At 39.9% G+C, this 20733-nt stretch overlaps 1 protein-coding gene across 11 annotated transcripts in view; it reads right to left on the bottom strand.

The window, feature by feature from the left end:
• PRMT5 (protein arginine methyltransferase 5) overlaps nucleotides 1-20733 on the bottom strand; it is a 58838-nt gene that overhangs the window by 12438 nt on the left and 25667 nt on the right. For 6 of the 11 annotated variants that reach the window (XM_072921351.1, XM_041712877.2, XM_072921358.1 and 3 more), the window contains 5 exons: nucleotides 19266-19324; nucleotides 13280-13402; nucleotides 10112-10287; nucleotides 5254-5363; nucleotides 927-1020 (listed from right to left, as the gene is read on the bottom strand). In XM_072921351.1, coding sequence (XP_072777452.1) covers nucleotides 927-1020; nucleotides 5254-5363; nucleotides 10112-10287; nucleotides 13280-13402; nucleotides 19266-19324 — 562 coding nt within the window. Of the gene's footprint in view, nucleotides 1-926; nucleotides 1021-3305; nucleotides 3342-3594; nucleotides 3697-4027; nucleotides 4064-5253; nucleotides 5364-10111; nucleotides 10288-13279; nucleotides 13403-19265; nucleotides 19325-20733 lie in introns of those variants that run through there. The other 5 variants (XM_072921353.1, XM_072921357.1, XM_072921352.1 and 2 more) reach the window with 3 other exon arrangements.

Here is a 20733-nt window from a genome sequence, read left to right on the forward strand (position 1 = left end):
TCTGATTTTTTAAACATTTTTTTCTGATTTTGCAAACATTTTTCCTGATTTTTTAAAAGATTTTTTCCTGATCTTTTTAGGATTTTTTCCTGACTTTTTTTTTTGAGATTTCTTTTTCTTTTTTTTCTGATTTTTTTCTGATTTTTTTCCTATTTTTTCCTGAATTTTCTTTTTTTTTCCCTGATATTTTGGAGATTTTTGTTCCTGGCTTTTTGGATTTTTGTTCTGAGTCTTTAAATTATTTTGAGGATTTTTCCTAATTTTTGTTGGAATTTTTCCTGATTTTCTGAGGATTATTTCCTGATTTTTTGAGCATCTTCCCCCCGATTTTTCTGATTTTTTTTTCTGAGTTTTTGAACATTTTTTCCTGATTTTTTGGGATTTTTTTTTCTGTATTTTTTGAGGATTATTTCCTGATCTTTTAGGATTTTCTCCTAATTATTTCTGATTTTTAAAAAAATTTTTTCCTGAGTTTTTGAGATTTTTTTTTTCCTGATTATTTTTTTCCCTGATTGTTTTTGGAATTTTTTCCTGATTTTTTGAAATTCTTTTTCCTGATAATTTTTTTCCCCTGATTGTTTTTGGAATTTTTTCCTGATTTTTGCCCTTTTTTGTATTTTGTAAAAATACAAAATTTTTGTATTTTTAACGATTTTTTTTCCAAAACGAGGATAATTTTTTATTCTATTTTCGTTTTTTTCCCAGAATTCTCAGGGAATTTTTTTGGAATTTTTTATTCATTTTTATCTTAATTTTTTCATTATTTCCTGACTTTTTTCCTGAATTTCCGTCCAATTTTCCTTTGGAATTTTTGGGCCGTTTTTCCTGAAATTTTCAGGATATTTTCCCGGAACTTTCCCCGATATTTTACCGGAATTTTGGGTGTTTTTTCCCGGATTTTGGGGTTTTTTTTGGGAATTTCTCACCGGGATTGGGGTGCTGGAAGGTGAAGCAGGGCTGGGGCGGCGCCACCTGGTGGAAGTTGTGCAGCCTCACCACGTACGGGGTCTCAAACTGCGCCTGCGAAATTCCCAAAAATCCCAAATTATTCCCGAAAATCCCTCCAAAATATTCCCAAAAATTCCCAAAATATTCCCGAAAATCCCTCCAAAATATTCAACAAAATCCCCCCAAATAGTCCCAAGGAATCTCCAAAATTACCCCGAAATACCGCAAAAAATTCTCCAAAATATTCCCAAAAATCCCCCCAAAATTCCCAAAAACTCCCCAAAAATTCCCCCAAAATCCCCCAAAAAATCCCGCAAAAATTCTCCAAAATATTCCTGAAAATTCCCCCAAAATTCCCAAAAAATCCCGTCAAAATCCTCAAAATTCATGAAAATTCCCAAAAATTCACCCAAAAAATCCCAAAAAATCCCCAAAAAGTCCCAAAAATCCCCCAAAAAAGTCCCAAAAATCCCCCCAAAAACTCAGAAAAATTCCCAAAAAGTCCCCCCAAAATTCCCAAAAAAATCCCCAAAAATTCCCCAAAAAATTCTCAAAAATATTCCCGAAAATCCCCAAGTTCCCAAAAACTCCCCAAAAATTCGCCCAAAATCCAAAAAAATCCCCCCAAAAGTCTCAAAACTCCCCCAAAAATTTCAACAAAAAATCCCCAATATTTCCAAAAATCCCCCCCAAAAAATTCGCAAAAATCCCCACAAAAATCTCGTTAAAATTCTCAAAAAAATTCCCAAAAATTCCCCCAAAAATTCCCCAAAAAATCCTGCAAAAATTCTCCAAAATATTCCTGAAAATCCCCCGAAAATTCCCAAAAACTCCCCAAAAATTCCCCCAAAAATTCTCAAAAATATTCCCAAAAATACCCCCAAAATTCTAAAAAAATCCCCAAAAATTCCCTCCAAATCCCCCAAAAAATCCTGCAAAATTTCATCAAAATAGTCCTGAAAATCCCCCCGAATATTCCCAAAAAGTCCTCAAAAATTCCCCAAAAATCCTGCAAAAATTCTCCAAAATATTGCCAAAAATAGCCCCAAAAATTCTCAAAGAATCCCCAAAATTCCCCTGAAATCCCCCAAAAAATCCTGCAAAAATTAACCAAAATATTCCCGAAAATTCCCCCCAAATTCCCAAAACAATCCCCAAAATATCCCCAAAAAATTCTCAAAAAAATTCCCGAAAATTCCCCCAAAAAATCCTGCAAAAATTCTCCAAAATATTCCCGAAAATCCCCCCAAATATTGCCAAAAAATCTCCAAAAATTCCCCCGAAATCCCCACAAAAATACCACAAACATTTTTAGAAATATTTCCGAAAATCCCCCCAAAGTTCCCAAAAAATCCCCTCAAAATTCCCAAAAAATCCCCCCAAAAAGTCCTGAAAATCCCCCAAAATCCCCCAAAAATTCGCCCAAAATCCCAAAAAATGTCCCCCAAAAGTCCCCAAAATCTCCCAAATATTCCAACAAAAAATCCCCAAAAATTCCCAAAAAGCCCCACAAAATCCCTAAAAATCCCCCCAAAAATTCTCCAAAAAATTCCCAAAAATTCCCCCAAAATCCTGCAAAAATTCTCAAAATATTCCTGAAAATCCCCCCAAAAAGTCCCAAAAATCCCCCCAAAATTCCAAAAAAATCCCCCAAAAATCCTCAAAATTCCCAAAAATTCCCAAAAAAATCATCCAAAAATCCCTCCAAAATATCCAAACTTACCCAAGAAATTCCCAAAAATTCCCCCAAAATTCACAAAACCCACCCAAAATTTCCCAAAAATCCCCCCAAAATCCCTTAAAAATACCCCAAAAAAATCGCCAAAAAATTCCCCAAAAATTCTCAATTTTTCCCCCATGTTTTCCCAATTTTTCCCCATTTTTCCCCAATTTTTTCCCCATTTTTCCCCGTTTTTTTCACATTTTTTTCACATTTTTCCCATTTTTTCCCAAAATCCCCATTTTTTACCCCATTTCTCACCTCACGGTGCCGCTCATGCTCACAACACCCCCTGACCTCTTTCCCCCTTTTTTATTCCCTTTTTTTCCCCCAATTTTTTTGATTTTTTGACATTTTTTCCCATTTGTTTGCCATTTTTTCACATTTTTTCCCATTTTTCCCGTTTTTTCCCAAAATCCCCATTTTTTACCCCATTTCTCACCTCGGGGTGTCGGTCATGCTCACAACACCCCCTGACCTCTTTTCCCCATTTTTTCCCCATTTTTTCCCCATTTTTTCCCCAATTTTTTTACTGATTTTTTCCCCATTTTTATCCATTTTTTCCCCGTTTTTTCCCGTTTTTTCACATTTTTCCCCATTTTTTCCCAAAATCCCCATTTTTCACCCCATTTCTCACCTCGGGGTGCCGATCGTGCTCGTGGCACCCTCTGACCTCTTTTCCCCATTTTTTCCCCATTTTTTTCCCCATTTTTCCCCCATTTTTATCCATTTTTTTGTCATTTTTTTCCCGTTTTTTCACATTTTTTCCCATTTTTTCCCAAAATCCCCATTTTTTACCCCATTTCTCACCTCGGGGTTCCGCTCATGCTCACAACATCCCCTGACCTCTTTTCCCCATTTTTTATTCCCATTTTTATCCATTTTCCCCCATTTTTCCCCCAATTTTTCCCAGTTTTTTTCCGTTTTTTCCCGTTTTTTCACATTTTTTCCCATTTTTTCCCAAAATCCCCATTTTTTACCCCATTTCTCACCTCGGGGTTCCGCTCATGCTCTCGACACCCTCTGACCTCTTTTCCCCCTTTTTATCCCCATTTTTTCCCCCATTTTTTTCCATTTTTTCCCCAATTTTTCCCATTTTTTGACATTTTTTTCCCGTTTTTTCACATTTTTTTCCCATTTTTTCCCAAAATACCCATTTTTTACCCCATTTCTCACCTCGGGGTTCCGCTCATGCTCACAACACCCCCTGACCTCTTTTCTCCTTTTTTATTCCCATTTTTCCCCATTTTTACCCCATTTTTATCCATTTTTTTGTCATTTTTAACCCGTTTTTTCCCATTTTTTCACATTTTTTCCCCGTTTTTTCCCAAAATCCCCATTTTTCACCCCATTTCTCACCTCGGGGTGTCGATCGTGCTCCCGACACCCTCTGACCTCTTTTCCCCATTTTTCCCCCAATTTTATCCATTTTTTTCGTCATTTTTTCCCTGTTTTTTTTCCGTTTTTTCCCGTTTTTTCCCATTTTTTCCCCATTTTTTCCCAAAATCCCCATTTTTTACCCCATTTCTCACCTCGGGGTGCCGCTCGTGCTCTCGACACCCCCTGACCTCTTTTCCCCCATTTTTTATTCTCATTTTTATCCATTTTTTGACATTTTTTCTTTAATTTTTCCGAATTTTTCCAATTTTTTCCCGTTTTTTCACATTTTTCCCCATTTTTTCCCAAAATCCCCATTTTTTACCCCAATTCTCACCTCGGGGTGCCGCTCATGCTCACATCACCCCCTGACCTCTTTTCCCCATTTTTTCCCAATTTTTTCCCCATTTTTATCCATTTTTTGTCATTTTTTTGCCGTTTTTTCCCGTTTTTTCACATTTTTTCCCGTTTTTTCCCAAAATCCCCATTTTTCACCCCAATTCTCACCTCGGGGTGCCGATCGTGCTCTCGACACCCCCTGACCTCTTTTCCCCATTTTTTCCCCATTTTTTCCCCAATTTTTTACAGATTTTTTCCCCATTTTTATCAATTTTTTTCCCGTTTTTTCCCGTTTTTTCACATTTTTCCCCATTTTTTCCCAAAATCCCCATTTTTTACCCCATTTCTCACCTCGGGGTGCCGCTCATCCTCACAACACCCCTTGACCTCTTTTCCCCTTTTTTATTCCCATTTTTTCCCCATTTTTATCCATTTTTTTGTCATTTTTTTGCCGTTTTTTCCCATTTTTTCACATTTTTTCCCCATTTTTTCCCAAAATCCCCATTTTTTACCCCAATTCTCACCTCAGGGTGCCGCTCATGCTCACAACACCCCCTGACCTCTTTTCCCCATTTTTTTCCCCATTTTTTCCCAATTTTTTCCCCATTTTTATCCATTTTTTTGTCATTTTTTTCCCGTTTTTTCCCATTTTTTCCCCATTTTTTCCCAAAATCGCCGTTTTTTACCCCATTTCTCACCTCGGGGTGCCGATCATGCTCTCGACACTTCCTAAACTATTTTCCCCATTTTTTCCCCATTTTTTCCCCAATTTTATCCATTTTTTTGCCAATTTTTGACATTTTTTTCCCGTTTTTTTACATTTTTTCCCGTTTTTTCCCAAAATCCCCATTTTTTACCCCAATTCTCACCTCGGGGTGCCGATCGTGCTCTCGACACCCCCTGACCTCGTTGTAGAGTTTGGAGGAGGAGACGGGCGCCAGGAAGGAGGTGTACGATTGGGGGATGGAAACTCCGTCCTCTGAAACACAAAAAAACCCAAAAAATACAAATTTTGGTGTTTTCGGACACCCCAAATTTCCCAAAACACAACTCCAAAAAATCCCATTTTTGACTCAAAAAAATTCACATTTTTATAACCAAAAAATCCCTTTTTTATGCCCAAAAAGCCAATTTTTTATCCCCAAAAAAATCCCATTTATATCCCAAAAAAATCCCATTTTTATCCCCAAAAAAATCCTAATTAATCCCCAAAAAATCCCATTTTTATCCCCAAAATATCCCCTTTTAATCCCCAAAGAAATCCCATTTTTATTCCCCCAAAAAATCGTATTTTTATTCCCAAAATATCCACTTTTTATCTCCAAAAAATTTCCAATTTATCCTCAAAAAATCCAATTTTTTTCCCCAAAGTAATCCAAATTTATCCCCCAAAAAAATCCCATTTTTAACCCCAAAATAATCCCATTTTTATCCCCTAAAAATCCCATTTTTACACCCAAAAAAATCCCATTTTTATCCCCAAAAATTCCCATTTTCCCCCATTATTCCCCCATTATTTCCCCCAATTCCCCCATTAGTCCCCCATTATTTCCCCCATTATTTGCCCATTATTTCCCCCTAATTCCCCCATTATTTTTCCCCCATTTTTCCCATTATTTTTCCCTGTTTTCACCCCAATTTCCCCATTTTTCACCCCATTTTTCCCCCATTTTTCACCCCATTTTTCACTCCATTTCCCCCCCATTTTTCACCCCATTTTTCCCCCAATTTTTCCCGTTTTTTACCCCATTTTTTCCCCATTTTTCCCCATATTTTTTCCATTATTTTTCCCCCATTTTCCCCATTATTCCCCCATATTTTCCCCATTTTCCCCCCATTATTGCCCCATATTTCTTCCCCAATTTCCCCATTTTCCACCCCATTTTTCACCACATTTTCCCCCATTTTTCACCCCATTTCTCCTTATTTTTCCCCCCTTTTTCACTGCATTTTTCCCCATTTTCTCCCCATTTCCCCCCCCATTTTTCCCCATATTTTCCCCATTACTTTTGCCCATTATTTTTTCCCCATTTCCCCTTATATTTCCCCCATTTTTCCCCAATTTTTTTCCCCCATTTTAACTCCAATTCCCCCATATTTCCCCCACATTTTTTTTCCCAATTTCCTCATTTTTTACCCCATTTTTCACCCCATTTTTCATGCCATTTTTCACCCAATTTCCCCCAGTATTCCCCCATATTTCCCATTATTTTTCCCCAATATTTTTCCCATTTTTCCCCCCATTTTCCTTCATTTCCCCCCATTTTTTCTCCATTTTCCCCCATTTTTCCCCCCAATTTTTTCCATTTTTTTTCCCTTTTTTCCCCAATTTTTTCCCCCATTTTTCCCATAATTCCCCCATTATTTCCCCCATATTTTTTCCCAATTTCCCCATTTTTCACCCCCATTTTCCCCCATTTCTGACCTTTCAGACACCCCCGTGCCCCGTCCAGGCACTCGGGGCTCAGCTCGTTGTCCCCGAACGACCCCATTAATTACCCCAATAATTCCCCATTATTCCCCCATTATTTACCCCATTATTTACCCATTATTTACTCCAATAATTCCCCCATTATTTACCCCAATAATTCCCCCATTATTTCCCCATTATTTTCCCCCCATTTTCCCCATTATTTCCCCCATTATTCCCCCATATTTTCCCCATTATTCCCCCATTACTTTTCCCCAATTTCCCCATTTTTCCCCCATATTTTCCCCATTATTTCCCCCAATTTCCCCATTATTCCCCATTATTTCCCCATTACTTTTTCCTAATTTCCCCCATTATTTCCGCCCTATTTTTCCCCATTTTTCACCCCATTTTTCCCCCCATTATTTTTCCCCAATTTCCCCCTTTTTCACCCCATATTTCACCCCAATTTTTCACCCCAATTTCCCCCATTATTTTTCCCATTTTTCCCCCCATTTTTCCCACGTTTCTTCCCATTATTTCCCCCATTATTTCCCCATTATTTTCCCCCAATTCCCCCATTATTTTCTCCCATTATTCCCCATTATTTTTCCCCAATTTCCCCATTTTTCACCCCATTTTTTACCCTATTTTTCCTTATTTTTCACTCCATTTTTCACCCCAATTTCCCCATTTTTCACCCCATTTTTCACTCCAATTTCCCCATTTTTCACCCCATTTCCCCCCCATATTTTCCCCATTATTTTTCCCCAATTTCCCCCATTATTTCCCCCATAATTTTTCCCCAATTTCCCCATTTTTTCCCCCCATTTTCCCCCATTTTTCACCCCATTTTTCCCCCATATTTTTTCCCAATTTCCCCCCATTTTTCCCCCATTTTCATTTCAATTTCCTCATTTTTCACACCATTTTTCACCCCATTTTCCCCCAATTTTTTCCCCATTATTCCCCCATACTTTCCCCAATTTCACCCATATTTTTTTCCCCAATTTCCCCCTTTTTCACCCCATTTTTCCCCCCATTTTTCACCCCATTTTCCTTCATTTTTCCCCCCCATTTTTCCCGTTTTTCACCCCATTTTTCCCCCATATTTTCCCCAATTTTTTCCCCTTTTTTTCCCCAATCCCCCCATTATTTCCCCCACATTTTTGCCCAATTTCCCCATTTTTCACCCCATTTTTTCCCATTTTTTCCCCATTTTCCCCCTATTTTTTCCTTGTTTTCCCCCATTTTCCCCCTCATTTTTTCCTTGTTTTCCCCCATTATTTTGCACCAATTTCCCAATTATTTTTTGCCCAATTTCCCCCATTTTTCCCCCATTTTCTCACCTTTCAGACACCCCCGTGCCCCGTCCAGGCACTCGGGGCTCAGCTCGTTGTCCCCGAACGACCCCATTAATTACCCCAATAATTCCCCCATTAATTACCCCAATAATTCCCCCATTAATTACCCCATTATTTTTCCCCAATTTGCCCATTATTTACCCCATTTTCCCCCCCATTTTTTCCCAATTCCCCCCATTATTTTTTCCCATTTTCCCCCCATTTTTCCCACGTTTCTTCCCATTATTTCCCCCATTATTTCCCCATTATTTTCCCCCAATTCCCCCATTATTTTCTCCCATTATTCCCCATTATTTTTCCCCAATTTCCCCATTTTTCACCCCATTTTTTACCCTATTTTTCCTTATTTTTCACTCCATTTTTCACCCCAATTTCCACCATTATTTCCCCCATTTTCCTTCATTTTCTCCCATTATTTCCCCCTAATTCCCCCATATTTTCCCCATTATTTTTCACATTATTTTCCCCCATATTTTTCCCCAATTTCCCCATTTTTCACCCCATATTTTCCCCATTTTCACCCCATTTTTCCCATTTTCCCCATTATTTTTCCCCGTTTTTCCTCCTATTTTCCCCATATTTCCCCCGTTTTCCCCCAATTTTTTTCCCCCATTTTAACTTCAATTTCCCCATAATTCCCCCATTACTTTTTCCCAATTTCCCCAATTTTCCCCCCATTTTTGTGCCCATTTTTTCACCTTTCAGACACCCCCGAGCCCCGTCCAGGCACTCGGGGCTCAGCTCGTTGTCCCCGAACGACCCCATTAATTACCCCAATAATTCCCCCATTATTTACCCCAATAATTCCCCCATTAATTACCCCAATAATTCCCCCATTATTTACCCCAATAATTCCCCCATTAATTACCCCAATAATTCCCCCATTAATTACCCCAATAATTCCCCATTAATTACCCCAAGAATTCCCCCATTAATTACCCCAATAATTCCCCCATGAATTACCCCAATAATTCCCTCATTATTTACCCCAATAATTCCCTCATTATTTACCCCAATAATTCCCCCATTAATTACCCCAATAATTCCCCATTAATTACCCCAATAATTCCCCCATTAATTACCCCAATAATTCCCCATTAATTACCCCAATAATTCCCCATTAATTACCCCAATAATTCCCCCACTATTTACCCCAATAATTCCCCCATTATTGACCCCAATAACTCCCCATTATTTACCCCAACAATTCCCCATTAATTACCCCAATAATTCCCCCATTAATTACCCCAATTCCCCCATTATTTACCCCAATAATTCCCCCATTATTTACCCCAATAATTCCCCATTATTTACCCCAATTCCCCCATTATTCCCCCATTATTTTTCCCCAATTTCTTCATTTTTCACCCCATTATTTCCCCATTTTACCCCATTATTTTCCCATTATTTTTCCCCCATTTTTCCCATTATTTTACCCGTTTTTCCTCATTATTTTTCCCCCATTTTCCCCATTATTTTCCCCCGTTTTTCCTCCCATTTTCCCCCTTTTTCACCCCATTTTTCCCCATTTTGCCCCCAATTTTTCACCCCATTTTTCACCCCATTTTTCACCCCAATTTCTGCCATTTTTTCCCCCCATTTCCTCCATTATTTCCCCCATTATTTTTTAACCAATTTCCCCATTTTTCACCCCATTTTTTACCTCATTTTTCCCCCATTTTTTCCCCAATTTCCCCCATTATTTCCCCCCATTTTCACCCCATTTTTCACCCCATTTTTCCCCATTTTTCACCCCATTTTTCACCCCATTTTCCTTCATTTTCCCCCATTTTTCACCCCATTTCTCCTTATTTTTCCCCCATTTTTCACCGCATTTTTCCCCATTTTCCCCCCGTTTTTCTCCAATTTTTTTCCCCAATCCCCTCATTATTCCCCCCACATTTTTTGCCCAATTTCCCCCTTTTTCACCCCATTTCTGTGCCCATTTCTGACCTTTCAGACACCCGCGTGCCCCGTCCAGGCACTCGGGGCTCAGCTCGTTGTCCCCGAACGACCCCAGCAGCTCCGACACCACCAAATCCGCCGCCTCGGGGGCGGCCCAGCCCCGCATGTCCCGCGCCACCACCGCCACCTGCGAGCCCCACTCCTCCCACTGGCAGTTCTCCAGCCTAATTAGCATAATTAGCCTTGATTAGTGCTGTCATTAATGGTAATTAACCCCCCCGCGCTCCTTGGAAATGGAGTTTTGGTCATTGGCGATAAAGTATTGGTGATCAATAACCGCCTCTCCTCCCCCCTGCCACTTTTTCTACTCTTAAGTAGCCTCAATTAGGTCATTAACAGCCTTAATTTGCATTAATTAGCTCGTTAACAGCCTTAATTAGCATTAATTAGTTCATTAATAGCCATTAATAACCCTCCATCAATCAGCAATTTATTCTGATAAGGGATCAATAAGGCATTTGTGATCAATAATCAGCTCCAACACCCCCTCTGCCACTTTTCCACTCTTAATTACTCTTAATTACCCCTAATTAGCTCATTAACAGCCTTAATTAGCATTAATTAGTACATTAATAGCCATTAATAACCCCCTGATCAGTTAAGAGTTAATGTTGATAAGGGATCAATAAAGCATTGGTGATCAATAACCGCCTCCCCACCCCCTCGTCACTTTTTCTACTCTTAGTTACCCTTAAATAGCTCATTAACGGCCTTAATTAGCATTAATTAGTACATTAATAGCCATTAATAACTCCCGATCAATCAGAAATTCATTCTCATAAGGGATGAATAAAGTATTGGTGATCAATAACCCGCTCCAATCCCTCCCTGCTGTATTTCTCACTCTTAATTACCATTTATTGGCATTAATTAGTAAATTAACAGCCTTAATTATCATTAATCAGTTCATTAACAGCCTTAGTTATCATTAATTAGTACATAAATAGCCATTAATAGCGGCTGTAATCAATCAGGAATTCATTCTGATACGGGATCAATAAAGTACCGGTGATCAATAACCCGCTCCAATCTCGCCCTGCCTGTTTTCCATTCTTATTTACCTTTAATTGGTCTTTATCAGTTCATTAACAGCCTTAATTAGCATTAATTAGTTCATTAATAGCCATTAATAATCCCCCAATCAATTAGGAGGTAATGCTGATAAGGGATCAATAAAGCATTGGTGATCAATAACCGCCTCCCCACCCCCCTGCCACTTTTTCTACTTTTAATTAGCCTCAATTAGGTCATTAAAAATCTTAATTAGCATTAATTAGCTCATTAATAGCCTTTAACAACCCCTTGATCAATTGCGAGTTATGGGGTTTTCACACGCCATCGCTCAGCATTGATCGGTTATCGATGGGTTATTGATCGGTTATCGGCTATGGGATTTTTATGAGATACTGATCAGTTATGGGTCAGTTATGGTGTTTTTATGACATATCGCTCAGTATTGATCGGTTATCGATCGGTTATTGATTGGTTATCGGTTAGGGGGTTTTTATGAGATTATCACTCAGTATCGATTGGTTATCGATCAGATATTGATTGGTTATTGATCAGTTATCAGCTAGGGGGTTTTTATGAGATATTGATCGGTTATTGATCATTTTTTGGTTATGGGGTTTTTACAAGCTGTCGCTCAGTATCGATCCGTTATCTATCGGTTATTGATCGGTTATCGATTATGAGGTTTTTATGACATATCGCTCAGTATCGATGGGTTATTGATCAGCTATTGATCAGTTATCGGTTATGGGATTTTTACGAGCCATCACTCACGGTTATCGATGGGTTATTGATTGGTTATCGGTTATGGGGTTTTTATGAGATATCGATCAGTATTGATTGGTTATTGATCGGTTATTGATCGGTTATCAGTTATGGAGTTTTTATGAGATATAGCTCAGTTATTGATCAATTATCGATCTGTTATCGATCAGTTATCGGTTATGGGGTTTTCACGCGCCGTCGCTCAGCAGTGATCGGTTAGCGATGGGTTATTGATCGGTTATCGGTTATGGGGTTTTTATAAGATATTGATCATTATTGATCAGTTATCGATCAGTTATTGATTGGTTAACAGTTATGGGGTTTTTATGATATATAGATCAGTATCTATCGGTTATTGATCAGTTATTGATCGGTTATCAATTATGGGGTTTTTATGAGATATAGATCAGTATCTATCGGTTATTGATCAGTTATCAGTTCTTGGGTTTTTATGAGATATCGATTGGTTATTGATCAATTATCAATTTTTTAAGGATCGGTTATCGGTTATGGGGCTTTTATGAGATATTGATCAGTTATTGATCGGTTATGGGGTTTTTACGACATATCGCTCAGTGTCGATCGGTTATCGATCTGTTATGGATCGGTTATCAGTTATGGGGTTTTTATGACAAATCGCTCAGTATTAATCGGTTATTGATCTGTTATTGATCGGTTATCAGTTATGGGGTTTTTATGACATATCGCTCAGTATTGATCGGTTATCGATGGGTTATCGGTTATGGGGTTTTTATGAGATATAGATCAGTGGTGGATTGGTTATTGATCGGTTATCGGTTATGGGGTTTTTATGAGCTATTGACCAGTGACTGATCGGTTATTGATCAGTTATTCATTTGTTATCGATTATGGGGTTTTTATGAGATATCGATCAGTGATTGATCAGTTATTGATTGGTTATTGATTATGGGGTTTTTATGAGATATCAATCAGTGATTGATCAGTTATTGATTGGTTATCGGTTATGGGGTTTTTATGAGATATCGCTCAGTATTGATCAGTTACCGATGGGTTATCGATCAGTTATCGGTTATGGTGTTTTTATGACATATCTTTCAATATCGATCAGTTATTGATCAGTTATCAGTTATGGAGTTTTTATGAGATATCAATCGGTTATTGATTAATTATTGATCAGTTATCAGTTATGGGGTTTTTATGAGCCGTCGATCAGCATCGATCAGTTATCGATGGGTTATTGATGGGTTATCAGCTATGGGGCTTTTATCACATATCACTCGGTTTTGATGGGTTATTGATCAGTTATTGATCAGTTATCGGTTATGGGGTTTTCACGCGCTGTCGCTCGCTATCAATGGGTTACCGACGGGTTATCGATGGGTTATTGATCGCACTCACGTGACCACGGCGTTGGGGTTCTTCTCCACGGCGTAGAGGCGCAGGCGGGCGCCGGCCTGGCGAGCGGCGCGGAGCGCGGCGGCCACCAGGGGGCCCCGTCCGGCCCCCAGAACCATCACCACCCTAAATTGGGGCAAAAAAACCCAAAATTGGGAAAATTCACCCCAAAAACCCCGAAATCCTGAAAAAAACCCGAAAAAAACCAAAAAATCCCCCCAAAATTGCCCCGAGTGTGGCGCCCAACACGGGGCCCCGCCCAGCCCCCAAAACCATCATCACCCTAAAATTGGGTGAAAAAAACCCAAAATTGGGAAAATTCACCCCAAAAACCCCAAAAGAAACAAAAAAACAAAAAAAAAAAACCCAAAAATACACCAAATACACCCAAAATTTGCCCCGAGTGTGGCGCCCAACACGGGGCCCCGTTCGGCCCCCAAAACCATCACCACCCTAAATTGGGGCAAAAAAAACCAAAATTGGGAAAATTCACCCCAAAATCGGCCTCAGCACCCAAAAATCCCCAAAATTTACCCCAAAATTTACCCCAAATTTAACCCAAAATCCCCCAAATTCACCCCGAAATCGCCCCGAGCGCGGCAGCCCCAAAAACCATCATTACCCTAAAAACACCAAAATCGGGAAAATTCACCCCAAAATCAGGAAAATTCACCCCAAAATCGGGAAAATTCACCCCAAAAACCCCAAAATCCCCCAGAAGAACCCGAAAAACCCCAAAAAATCCCCCCAAAAATGGTTCAAAATCCCCCAAATTTAACCCAAAATCTCCCCGAGTGCAGCGGCCCCCAAAACCATCACAACCTTAAATTGGGCGAAAAAACCCCAAAATTGGGAAAATTCACCCCAAAATCAGCTTCAGCACCCAAAAATCCCCAAAATTTACCCCAAATTTAACCCAAAATCCCCAAAATTTACCCCAAAATCCCCCAAATTTAACCCAAAATTTCCCTGAGACTGCCCAGACCCCAAAACCATCACCACCCTAAAAACACCAAAATCGGGAAAATTCACCCCAAAATTGGGAAAATTCACCCCAAAATCCCCAAAAGAACCCGAAAAAAACCCAAAAAATCTCCAAAATCCCCCAAATTTCAGACCAAAATCCCCCAAATTCACCCCAACATCCCCCCGAGACCGCCCGGCCCCCAAAACCATCACCACCCTAAATTGGGGCAAAAAAACCCAAAATCAGGAAAATTCACCCCAAAAAACCCAAAAATCCCACAAAAAAACCCAAAAAAAATACCCAAAAATACACCAAAAAAACCCCAAAATTCACCCCAAAATTGCCCCGAGCACGGCAGCCCCCAAAACCATCATTACCCCAAATTGGGTGAAAAAACCCAAAAATCGGGAAAATTCACCCCAAAATTGGGAAAATTCACCCCCAAAACCCCCAAAATCCCCAAAAAACCCCCAAAAAAACCAAAAAAATACCCAAAAATACACCAAAATTCACCCCAAAATCACCCCGAGTGCGGTGCCCAACACGGGGCCCTGTCCGGACCCCAAAACCATCATCACCCTGAATTGGGGGAAAAAACATCAAAATTGGGAAAATTCACCCCAAAAAACCCAAAATCCCCAAAAGAACCCCAAAAAAATACCCAAAAAAGACCCAAAATCCCCAAAATTTAACCCAAAATCTCCCTGAGACCGCCCGGACCCCAAAACCATCACCACCCTAAATTGGGGGAAAAAAACCCAAAATCGGGAAAATTCACCTCAAAATCGGCTTCGGCACCCAAAAATAACCAAAAACAACCCCAAATTTACCCCAAAATCTCCCAAATTTACCCCAAAATCACCCTGAGCACGGCGACCCCCAAACCATCACCACCCTAAAAACACCAAAATTGGGAAAATTCACCCCAAAATCAGGAAAATTCACCCCAAAATCGTGAAAATTCACCCCAAAAACCCCAAAATCCCCAAAAAAACCCGAAAAAAACCCAAAATTCCCCCAAAATTCAGCCAAAAATCCCCCAAATTTAACCCAAAATCCCCCCAAGCCCACCCGGACCCCAAAACCATCATTACCCTAAAAACCCCAAAATCAGGAAAATTCACCCCAAAATCGGCTTCGGCGCCCTCAAAAACCCCGAAATTCACCCAAATTCACCCCAAAATCCCCAAAATTTAACCAAAAATCTCCCTGAGACCGCCTGGCCCCAAAACCATCACCACCCTAAATTGGGGGAAAAAACCCAAAATTGGGAAAATTCACCCCAAAATCGGCTTCAGAAGCCAAAAATCACCAAAAATAACCCCCAAAAACCCAAAAAAATACCCAAAATCCCCAAAATTTAACCCAAAATCTCCCTGAGAGACCCCAAAACCATCACCACCCTAAATTGGGGGAAAAAACACCAAAATTGGGAAAATTCACCCCAAAATCAGCTTCAGCACCCAAAAATCACCAAAAATAACCCAAAAAAACCCAAAAAAACCCAAAATTCACCCCAAAATTGCCCCGAGTTTGGCGCCCAACATGAGGCCCCGTCCGGCCCCCAAAACCATCACCACCCTAAATTGGGGCAAAAAACCCAAAATCAGGAAAATTCACACCAAAACCACAAAAATCCCACAAAAAAACCCAAAAAAATACCCAAAAATACACCAAAATTCACCCAAAAATCAACCCGAGACCGCCCGGCCCCCAAAACCATCACCACCCTAAAAACACCAAAATCGGAAAAATTCACCCCAAAATTGGGAAAATTCACCCCAAAAACCCAAAAATCCCACAAAAAAACCCCAAAAAAACCCAACAAATCTCCCCAAATTCACCCCAAATTTACCCCAAAATCTCCCTGAGCACGGCGACCCCCAAAACCATCATTACCCCAAATTGGGCGAAAAAACCCCAAAATTGGGAAAATTCACCCCAAAACTGTGAAAATTCACCCCAAAATTCCCAAAAATAACCTCAAAACCCCCAAAAAATCCCCCCAAAAATGGTTGAAAAACCCCCAAATTCACCCCAAAAATCGCCCCAAGTGTGGCGGCAACCAGGGGACCCCGTCCGGCCCCCAAAACCATCACCACCCTAAATTGGGCGAAAAACCCAAAATTGGGAAAATTCACCCAAAAAACCCAAAATCCCACAAAAAAACCCGAAAAAAAACCAAAAAAATACCCAAAAATACACCAAAATTCACCCAAAAATCGCCCCGAGTGTGGCGCCCAACACGGGGCCCCGCCCGGCCCCCAAAACCATCACCACCCTAAATTGGGGCAAAAAAACCCAAAATTGGGAAAATTCACCCCAAAACCCCAAAATCCCACAAAAAACCCGAAAAAAATACTCAAAAAATACCCAAAATACCCAAAATTTAACCCAAAATCTCCCTGAGACCGCCCGGCCCCCAAAACCATCACCACCCTAAAATTGGGGGAAAAAAACCCAAAATTGGGAAAATTCACCCCAAAATCAGCTTCAGCACCCAAAAATCACCAAAAATAACCCCAAAAAACCAAAAAATCCCCCAAAAATCCCCCAAAGTTCACCCCAAAACCACCCCGAGCACAGCAGCCCCCAAAACCATTACTACCCTGAATTGAGTGAAAAAACCCCAAAATTGGGAAAATTCACCCCAAAATCGGGCTCGGCGTCCCCAAAAACCCCCAAAAACCCGAAAAAAACCCAAAAAATACCCAAAATCCCCAAAATTTAACCCAAAATCTCCCTGAGACTGCCCAGACCCCAAAACCATCACCACCCTAAAAACACCAAAATCGGGAAAATTCACCCCAAAATTGGGAAAATTCACCCAAAAAAACCCAAAATCCCCAAAAGAACCCAAAAAAACTCCAAAAAAATACCCAAAAATACACCAAAATTCACCCCAAAATTGCCCCGTGTGGCGCCCAACACCATCACCACCCTAAAATTGGGGCAAAAAAACCCAAAATTGGGAAAATTCACCCCAAAAAACCCAAAATCCCACAAAAAAACCCGAAAAAACCCAAAAAATCCCCCCAAATTCACCCCAAAATCCCCAAAATTTAACCCAAAATCTCCCTGAGACCGCCCGGCCCCCAAAACCATCATTACCCTAAATTGGGGGAAAAAAACCCAAAATCGGGAAAATTCACCCCAAAATTGGCTTTGGCACCCAAAAATCACCAAAAATAACCCCAAAAAGCCCAAAATTTACCCCAAAATCCCTCCGAGCCCACCTGGACCCTGAAATCATCATTACCCTAAAAACCCCAAAAATGGGAAAATTCACCCCAAAATCTGGTCAGGAACCCCAAAAAACCGCAAAATTCATCCCAAAAATGGGTCAGGAACCCCAAAACTCAAAAATTCACCCCAAAAATCGGTCATGAACCCCAAAATTCCCCAAAATCCCCCAAAAATTAGTCAGAAACCCCAAAATCCCCAAAAATTCACCCCAAAAATGGATCAGAAACCCCAAAAACTCCAAAATCCCAAAAATTCACCCCAAAAATTGTTCAGAAACCCCAAAACCCCCAAATTTCACCCCAAAATCACCCCAAAATTGGGTCAGAAACCCCAAAATCCCCAAATTTCACCCCAATCTAACCCCAAAAAAGGGTCAGAAACCCCAAAATCCCCAAAATCCCCAAAATTCACCCCAAAAATGGATCCGAAACCCCAAAAAACCCAAAATCCCCAAAATTGGGTCAGGAACCCCAAAATCCCCAAATTTCACTCCAAAGTTGCCCAAAATCCTCCAAATTAACCCCAAAAATTCGCCCCAAATTTTGAAATTATGGGGGGATTTTGGGTGAATTTTGGGGTGAATTTGGGATAAATTTGGGGTGAATTTGGGATAAATTTGGGGTGAATTTTGGGGATTTTGTGATAAATTTTGGGTCAATTTTGGGGTTTTTTGGGGTGAATGTTGTGGTGAATTTTGGGGCTTTTTGGGTGAATTTTGGGATAAATTTGGAGTGATTTTGGGGTGAATTTTGGGGTGATTTTTTGGCTGAATTTTGGGGTGAATTTGGGCTGAATTTTGGGATAAATTTGGGGTGAATTTGTGGTGAATTTGGGCTGAATTTTGGGGTGAATTTGGGGTTCATTTTGGGGTGAATTTTGGGGATAAATTTTGGGGTGAATTTGGGGTTTTTTGGGCTGAATTTGGGGTGAATGTTGGGCTGAATTTTGGGCTGAATTTTGGGGTGATTTTTGGGATTTTTGGCTGATTTTTTGGGGTAAATTTGGGGTGAATTTTGGGCTGAATTTTAGGGATTTTGGGATAAATTTTGGGATAAATGTTGGGGGTTTTGGGGGGAAATTTTGGGGTAAATTTTAGGGTGAATTTTGGGATTTTTGGCTGATTTTTGGCTGATTTTTGGGCTGAATTTTAGGGTGAATTTTGGGGTGAATTTGGGATTTTTGGCTGATTTTTGGAGTGAATTTTGGGATTTTTGGGCTGAATTTTGGGGTGAATTTTGGGCTGAATTTGGGGTGAATTTTGGGGTGAATTTTGGGATTTTTGACTGATTTTTGAGGTGAATTTGGGGATTTTTGGCTGATTTTTGGGGTGAATTTTGGGTAAATTTTGGGGTAAATTTTGGGGTAAATTTTGGGATTTTTGGCTGATTTTTGGGGTGAATTTTGGGATTTTTTGGCTGATTTTTGGGTAAATTTGTGGATAAATTTGGGGTGAATTTTGGGTAAATTTTGGGATAAATTTGGGCTGAATTTTGGGGTGAATTTGGGTAAATTTTGGGGTGAATCATGTGGTGAATTTGGGATTTTTGTGTAAATTTTGGGCTGAATTTTGGGGTGATTTTGGGTTATTTTGGCTGATTTTTGGGGTGATTTTTGGGCTGAATTTTGGGATAAATTTGGGGTTTTTTGGCTGAATTTTGGGTAAATTTTGGGATTTTTGGCTGATTTTTGGGGTGAATTTTGGGGTGAATTTTGGGGTGAATTTGGGGTATTTTGTGTAAATTTTGGGGTGAAATTCAGCATTTTTGGGGCACTCACTGCACGTTGGTCTCTCGCTCCCCCTCGGGCACTCGGTCCGTGAGGCACTTGAAGATGGCCTGGGGGGAATTATGCAAATTTATGCAAATGAGGGGCGTGGCAACATGCAAACACCCCCACCCCCACCTGGCGGTATTAATTGGGGTGTGGTTATGCAAATTAGGAAAGCAACAAAACCTATCCCGGCACCATTATGCAAATGAAAAACATGTGTATGCAAATTAGGGACACCTACATGCAAATCAAAGCGGCTTCATGCAAATTAGTTGTTATTTTATGCAAATTAGATCTAAAAGTAACTTGAATAGCTCCAAAAGAAAAGTGGGGTTATGCAAATTAGGAATTACAAACTGTATTTATGTCATTTTTATGCAAATTATGCACTTTTATGCAAATGAAGACCACAACAGAGTAAATAAAACACTCTAATGCAAATGAGGTAATTATAAAGCCGATAAACTAATTAATATGCAGATAAAAAATGTCATCAGATAGAAATTAAGGCTGTTTATGCAAATTAGTGCTAATTAATGTGCATTATAAATAAAACCAAGCAAATCAACAACTAATTTATGCAAAGTACCAAGTAATACATGCAAACCAATTAAATTATGCAAATAGCTAATTAAGCCATGCAAATCACTAATTTATGTGAATTATTGATCAATTTATGCTAATCACTGATTAATCCATGCAAGTCATGGGTTAATTCATGCAAATTCATAAGTAAGTTATGCAAATGAAGGATTAATTTATGCCAATTACTCCGTAACCTATGTCACTGGTTAATTTGCATAATTTGCTGATTAATTAATGCAATTAAGGGAGAGTTGGTTCAAACAAGATGAAAGGCGTGGCCATGCAAATTGGCTGTGAATATGCAAATAAGGGTTAAAGGAGATGGAGAAATGGGGGGAAAATAGGGGGTTGGCTATGCAAATGAGATGCAAATGAGGCGGTACCTGCTGGTACTGGCAGTACATGGGGAAAGAAGAGTTTGTTTATGCAAATGAGATGCAAATGAGGCGATACCTGCTGGTACTGGCAGTACTTGATAGGATCATGGGGGAAGGAGGGGTTGGTTATGCAAATGAGATGCAAATGAGGCAGTACCTGCTGGTACTGGCAGTACTTGATAGAATCATGGTGGAAGGAGGATTTGGTTATGCAAATGAGATGCAAATGAGGTATCTGCTAGTACTGGCAGTACTTGATGGGATCATGGGGAAAGGAGGGTTTGGTTATGCAAATGAGATGCAAATGAGACTGTACCTGCTGGTACTGGCAGTAAATGGGGAAAGGAGTGTTTGTTTATGCAAATGAGATGCAAATGAGGCGGTACCTGCTGGCACTGACAGTACATGGGGAAAGGAGGGTTTGTTTATGCAAATGAGATGCAAATGAGGCGGTACCTGCTGGTACTGGCAGTACATAGGGAAAGGAGGGTTTGTTTATGCAAATGAGATGC

This window comes from Taeniopygia guttata, chromosome 36 (genome assembly GCF_048771995.1).
Source record: "Taeniopygia guttata chromosome 36, bTaeGut7.mat, whole genome shotgun sequence".
Classification (NCBI taxonomy): Eukaryota; Metazoa; Chordata; class Aves; order Passeriformes; family Estrildidae; genus Taeniopygia; species Taeniopygia guttata.